The 6,018-nt window shown below is 48.4% G+C and overlaps 1 protein-coding gene across 3 annotated transcripts; it reads left to right on the top strand.

Annotated features, from left to right (window-relative positions):
* The first annotated feature begins 518 nt into the window (after positions 1 to 518).
* Positions 519 to 5,640, top strand: rnpc3 (RNA-binding region (RNP1, RRM) containing 3). 3 transcript variants are annotated; one of them, XR_007399853.1, is made up of 15 exons: positions 519 to 904; positions 992 to 1,039; positions 1,135 to 1,244; positions 1,330 to 1,416; positions 1,549 to 1,660; positions 1,822 to 1,890; positions 1,974 to 2,110; positions 2,251 to 2,376; positions 2,697 to 2,848; positions 3,070 to 3,240; positions 3,820 to 3,914; positions 4,059 to 4,117; positions 4,213 to 4,345; positions 4,857 to 5,040; positions 5,202 to 5,640. XR_007399853.1 is itself a non-coding variant. In XM_049026516.1 (15 exons), exons 1-14 carry the CDS (start codon positions 740 to 742, stop codon positions 4,923 to 4,925), a joined length of 1,533 nt encoding a protein of 510 aa, XP_048882473.1. In that variant the 5' UTR covers positions 519 to 739; the 3' UTR covers positions 4,926 to 4,929; positions 5,563 to 5,640. The 3 variants fall into 3 exon arrangements, 2 of the variants coding, with proteins under 2 accessions (XP_048882473.1, XP_048882460.1); XM_049026516.1 differs by having other exon boundaries at positions 4,857 to 4,929; positions 5,563 to 5,640; XM_049026503.1 differs by having other exon boundaries at positions 4,857 to 4,929.
* The last annotated feature ends 378 nt before the right edge of the window (positions 5,641 to 6,018 follow it).

Genomic DNA, 6,018 nt, shown 5'->3' with positions numbered 1-6,018 from the left:
GTGATATATTTAATCACATGTTTGGTTAGGCTGATAAGAAAAAGCCTCAAAACCACAGATTCATATCAAGGACACCTATATGTTCAGAGAAGCAGGCGGTTGTTCACCTTCATGCTTATTCATCTATTTGTCAGCAAACACCTCACCTTCGAAAAAACTATTTAAAACACTTTTTGCTAGTCAAGATTTCTCAAAAAAAAAAGTCAAATCGTTTTCTGCTGCTCATAGTGACCTCTAGCGGTTGAGAATAAAAATTTACATAGTAATAATATCGCCCCCTTCAAAACAAGATAACTGTTTAGGTGCACTAGGTATTTAACATTAACGAAATACACTATATATACTTATAATAACTGTTGTTAAGTTAAGGGTAAAACGAATATTTATTTCCAGTATCGAATGAAATTCATTGATTGGTTCACTGTATATAAATGTACAATCGGAAATTATCTGAACCGGAAGTAAACTTAAGATGAACGTCATCGAAGGGCGTATATAATCTGACTGACCAATCATAAATGGTCTTTACTGGAAGTACATTTAAAGGCGGAAATTCAGAGCGTGTCTTATAGTAAGATAGATTCGTTAGATATCGCTGAAGATGCGGGTTCGTTATTATACGGTGCTGCGAGTCTTCCTCTGTAGAGTGACGTATTTCAGTTAGATGAGCGTCATTTGCGATTATATACTCAGTTCCTGTTTGTAGCATTAGCCAGCTTTAACTAATAGCTCCGCTGTGATGGATCAATGTGCAGAGCAAGACGGCGATCCGGTCCAGACTAGGCGCAGTAAGACTCTCATCATACGGCACCTTCCTTCGGAGTTGAATCGTGACGAAAAAGAGGATTTGCTGAGATACTTTGGGGCGGTGTCAGTGAGAGCCTTCTCCGATAGGGGATTGCTGGTGTGTTGGACCTCCCGCCGCCCATGTGTCGCGTTGTTGCCCGTGTACCTGTTCTCAGTAGTCTAACGATGTCATTGCTTTCCGCAGAAACACACCGCCTTTGCCAGCTTTGCCAGCGAGAAGTCCGCAGCCAAGGTGGGTCCTGCTGAGATGCTCCCCGGGGTCATGTACTCCTGTCACCAGCTGCCTGTCCCATTGTCGGTGACCTTGTGGCTCCGCTTTCTCCTCAGGCTCTAGGCAGGCTCCACCAGCTGAAAATCCTGAATCACACGCTGGTCGTGGAGTTTGCGAAGGACCAGGACGCCGTCACCGTGCTGAAGAACCCCCCAGTTTCAGACAGGTACACCAGTGAAACTTTGGCGTAAGTTTGTAGGACTTAACGGAGCTTTTTAAGACCCTTTCTCAAACTCCCTGTTTTACACCAGCTTAACTAAGGAGAAGGATGTGAAGAAGAAAGACGGACAGCAGCCCAGCGCTCCGTTAATAGAAACCGGAGCAGCCCCCAGCCTTGGGTGAGTTTGTAACATCATTGTTAGTAAGCATTTTATGCATCTGCCAGAGCTGACTTTCTTACAATGATAATCTGATCTGCTTTTTTCTGTAGTAGCATGTTTCTGCTGTAATGCTGTGGTTTTTTCCTGCAGGCTGAAATTCCAGGTGAATCCCTCACTGAAGTATCTGTACCCACCTCCATCAGGCAGGATTCTGACTAACATCACACACGCCCTCATCAGTGTGCCCAAGTTTTATGTCCAAGTGGGTATATCCAGTTCGTTTAACAAAGATAAATGGATTATTAGTATTTGTATTGTCACAGAGCAGGTTGTCATCTAGTGGTCTGTTAAACTAATTTTGGTTCATATAGAGTGGTACCTACTTTATATAGTGTGCATTAAGGGGCTTCTTTTAACATGCAGGTTCTTCACCTGATGAACAAGATGAATCTACCGTGTCCTTTTGGAGCCATAACCGCCGCCCCCCCTCTGGTACGAGGGCGCCGTCACCCAAGGCCACCGCCGCTGTGCTGCCTGATGCGTGTTAAAACCCGCTGGGTCTTCTGTGCCCCCAGTATGAGAGCGTCCCTGTGCAGCCGCCGCCCATGCCCCCACTGCCCCCCGAGTACCCTCCCTTGCCGGAGGAGGAGATGGAGTTTTCCAGTGAGGAGGAGTCCGAGTATGAGAGTGAGGATGGGGAGGAGAAGGAGAGGTGAGCTTCAGAGGTGAATTTGTCACACTCAGGAGGGATTTCTGTTTTGAGTGATGTTATGACATGGCATCTTTATATCTCCCTGCTCTAACATCACCCACTGCCTACCCGTGCGCCGATGCATCTGCCATCGCCCTCAGGATGGTCAGGATGATGGGCATCGTGAACCAGCAGTGCAAACGGCTCCTGAGGACGAAACGATCTTCCACGAGGAAGAAACCCAAGCTGAAGGACCTCCTGTTTGCACCCAAAGCGGACGCACCCAGGTAAAATTGCATCTTGCGACGTGCACAGGATCCTCCCAATGCTCTCATGATGGAGCCTGTTGTTGGAAAATGAGCAGCGGACTGTTACTCGTGTGGATGCTTGGATGAGTTATATCATGACACATGATGATCCTCTCCCAGTCATGCTCTCTGTGTCAGGTCGCTAGAAGCACTGAAAAATGACAACAGTGTGAAATGCTGTAATGTGTGATTTTTTTTTTTTTTATTTGAGGATGCTGATGACCAGAAAGGGCTGGGGTGTCTCCTCACATTTTGGAGAGCAACTGGTCACTAAGTCGCTGGTCCTGTTGCCGTTTCAGTGGCCACGCCCCCGCTCTGCAGCCCTCGGACGTGTTTGAGCAGGCTCAGGCCCTCAACCAGAAGAAGATCGAGTTCCACATCTCTGCTGATGTTTCGGAGCTCCTGGACAGAGGAGCTGCGGCCCCGGCAGAGGAGCCCAAGGGGCCCGAAGGTGAGCGATTTCCCCTGGGGGCCTTCACATGGGGAGGTAGTCAGGTTCCCAGCCTGATGGAAATCCTTAATCAGCCGTCTGCCCTTAACACCAATTCGTCCTGACAGGCGGTGAGTCCGCATGTATGATTGATAAGCGGTTCAGTTTAAGTGAGAGTCAGCGGCTGTGCAGCTCCCTGCGGTGGAGACCCGGCTCAGCATAGAGATCATTGTCTTCTCCAGTTGTTGTGGAAGAGGAGACCTTGACCTTGGAGCAGCCGGCTGATGGTTTCGGGAAGATCTACCCAGTGGCCCAAGTGGCGAAGGTGGAGGAGGACAGCGACGAGGACACTGAGATCCCCTCCGAGTTCATCTCCAGGAGAGAGCTGGAGAAAGGCAGACTCACCAAAGACGGTATCAGCTGGAGGGGGGGTTGGTCTGGGTCTCAGTCATCCATATATCACGGGAAAAAATTAAGAGACCACTCTAGATTTCATCTTCATTTTTGAATCCTGGTTTAATCCTGATTCTGCTGACAGAAGGTTACACTGAGCAGCAGGTTGCTTCCAGGCAGCAGTACATAGGAACAGTGTGAAGCAGGAGACACTGGTAAAAACCAAAAACCAGACAGGCAGAGAGCCGAAGTAATTTTCTAATGCCGGAGATGACTGTCAACTTATCCGGTAGTGCCTCATGAATCAGAGGATGACCTCAAGTGACCTTCAAAAGGAATGGGAAACATTAAGTGCAGGTGTGAAGTGCACTGATAGGACAGTTTGTATGAGGCTCCTAGAAGCAGGATTGACGTCTCACAAAAATGAGAAATGAGTGAAGCAAAAAATTGTGCTGTGGTTTAATTTTTTCCAGAGCTGTGTGTGTGCGCGCATATTCATCTAAAAATACAAAACATGGCATATATACACCTTCTGCTGCATGTTTCTGAAGATGGGGTACAGGATGTGTGAATGGTAATTTTTCGTTTCATCTCAACAGAGATTAAGAGAATGTCCGTATTCAAAAACTATGAGCCTGGAGATCCAACATGTCGGCTGTACGTGAAGAACATAGCGAAGCAGGTCGAGGAGAAGGTGAGGCCCCTTTTCCCGCGTGACCGAAGCACTCTCACTTATTCTCTGCGGTCCATGGTTTGTGTGTCTCGCGAACGGCTTTGTGATCCTCATCCTCTCCTCTCAAACACTACATCACCATTAATTGCTTTCTGTCCAATTCAGGACCTGAGGTACATCTATGGAAGATATGTGGATATGTCCTCGGAGACGGAGAGGAACATGTGAGTGCTGTGTTTGGTCACATGTCGGCTGGCAGGGGCGTGTCCTTGTATGATGGTTCACCGCCGGAGAATATTTAGAGCGACTTGCTCCTCAGGTTTGATGTGGTGCTGATGAAGGAGGGCAGGATGAAAGGGCAGGCGTTCATCGGGCTGCCCAGCGAGACGAGCGCAGCGAAAGCCCTGAGGGACACCAACGGATTCGTGCTGCAGGACAAGCCCCTCATTGTTGTATCCTTCACACATGCGGGTTTGTCTGTCTGTGCAAACGTGCCTGTCTTTGTGTCTGTGTGTGTGTGCACGTGCCTATCTGTGTCAGTGTGTCTACCAGTTTGTGTGCATATCCGTGTCTGACTGGGTGTGTGTGTACATGTGCTTGTGTCGGTCTGTCTGGGTCTGTCTGCCTGTCTGTCTGGGTCTGCCTGTCTGTGTGCATGTGTCTCTTTGTATGTCTTTGTGTTTATCTGTCCATACCGATGCTGCCATATTCCCGTAAATGTAGAGGACTGTCCACAGCTCCTGGCTGTAATGCTGAGAGTTGCTGTGTTCAGACGGTCACCCTTTCACTCTCCATCAGCGTAACTTCCTGCTTTTGAACAATCCTCCGCAGTGCTATGACCCCAGGCACTTTAGTGGGGACCTGCCAGGATTTATTCTGCAGGGCTGCAGATTTAAAGCCATCTCTCCATAGCTTCCCAGTGCCCAGCAGGACGTTTGTAGATGTGGCCTTAACTCATGGCAGCAATTTGCCAGGTCAGCCAGGCCGAAAGAGGCTCCTGGGGATCTGAGCAAGACCCAGAAACGGCGATGAGCAGGTGAGGAGGAAATAAAGGATCTGCGTTTCGTATGGTGTCAGCAGCTGGCCCGTGCCGCGTCCCACGGAGTGCGTGGGGCTTCACTGATCCTGGGTCAGCTCACTTGACCATGTAGGCAGCTAATCGAACGTAACGGTAAAGGCTACTGTGCCTACTTGACAGAAAAATGTTTTTTTCTGTACATATTTGTGGTTATTTCTATTGTGTTGTGCTTCCTCCGAAGGCCTCGTTCCTTCCTGGTAACTTTTGGTTTAATGTTTTGTTTGTTTAAGATATTAATGCCAAGTTACAGCCCTCTATTGTGGCTCAGCAGGACACTGTATCCTTCTGAGATGACATATCCTTTCAAAGGGCTTTTTCTACTATCTACAAAATTCTGATGATCTTAGTTCATGTAATGTAACTTCCCATGCCATAGAAGTGAGCTTTTCAGTGTCTGAATGCTGTTGGAAATTTTAGCCGTGTGTGTGTGTGTGTGTGTGTGTGTGTTGTTGTTGTTCTGCTTATGTGATCAGAAACGTGTGTGATGAAGAGGCATCTCGTATTGGAGCATACGCATGCGCACACACATGCTTGCACACTCGCTCCTGCATTTGTGCTCCATCTTTAATCTGCCTCATCTCTCCCGTTCAGCTTGTTCTGCGACGACCCTGTGAAGACAGCAGCTAGAGATGTAAAGTTTTTGTTCTTAAATAAACCTGGTTTTCCCGAGCTGTGTCCGTACTCTGCTTGCCCTGCCCTCGTCTTCTCGAGGTGTTTTTGGCGTGGAGCTCTGAGTCTCGCGAGGGGGACACTGTCTCTTTAAGACTGAATTTAGAAAGCAAATTGAAATCCGAATCAGGCCTCAGCAGCTCGGCAACAGATGGTGGCATTAGCTATGGAAATCTGGAGAGAAGATCGAAAACAAGGAAACAAACAAACCCAATAAAACCGGGCCCAGGTGTGTGTGTGTGTGTGTGTGTGTCTGTCATGAAGCCCCCCCCCCCCCCCCCCGATGCTTAGCAAAGAGAATGTGTGGGGAAAAGTGGAAGGACAGCGTTGGCGTTACTGCACAAGGTGCCACCGTAAAGGCACACGGTCTCAGGGTTA

The sequence above is a fragment of the Brienomyrus brachyistius genome, chromosome 1, assembly GCF_023856365.1.
Source record: "Brienomyrus brachyistius isolate T26 chromosome 1, BBRACH_0.4, whole genome shotgun sequence".
Lineage (NCBI taxonomy): Eukaryota > Metazoa > Chordata > Actinopteri > Osteoglossiformes > Mormyridae > Brienomyrus > Brienomyrus brachyistius.
This window is presented reverse-complemented; position numbering and strand designations above follow the sequence as displayed.

What these genes read in the sequence shown, in the direction of transcription:
- rnpc3 (XM_049026516.1), top strand. Translation starts at nt 740, where the DNA reads ATGGATCAATGTGCAGAGCAAGACGGCGATCCGGTCCAGACTAGGCGC. An exon ending in GATGGGGAGGAGAAGGAGAG is followed by an intron (nt 2,111 to 2,250) that starts GTGAGCTTCAGA and finishes CATCGCCCTCAG; the next exon opens with GATGGTCAGGATGATGGGCA. An exon ending in CGAAGCAGGTCGAGGAGAAG is followed by an intron (nt 3,915 to 4,058) that starts GTGAGGCCCCTT and finishes TGTCCAATTCAG; the next exon opens with GACCTGAGGTACATCTATGG.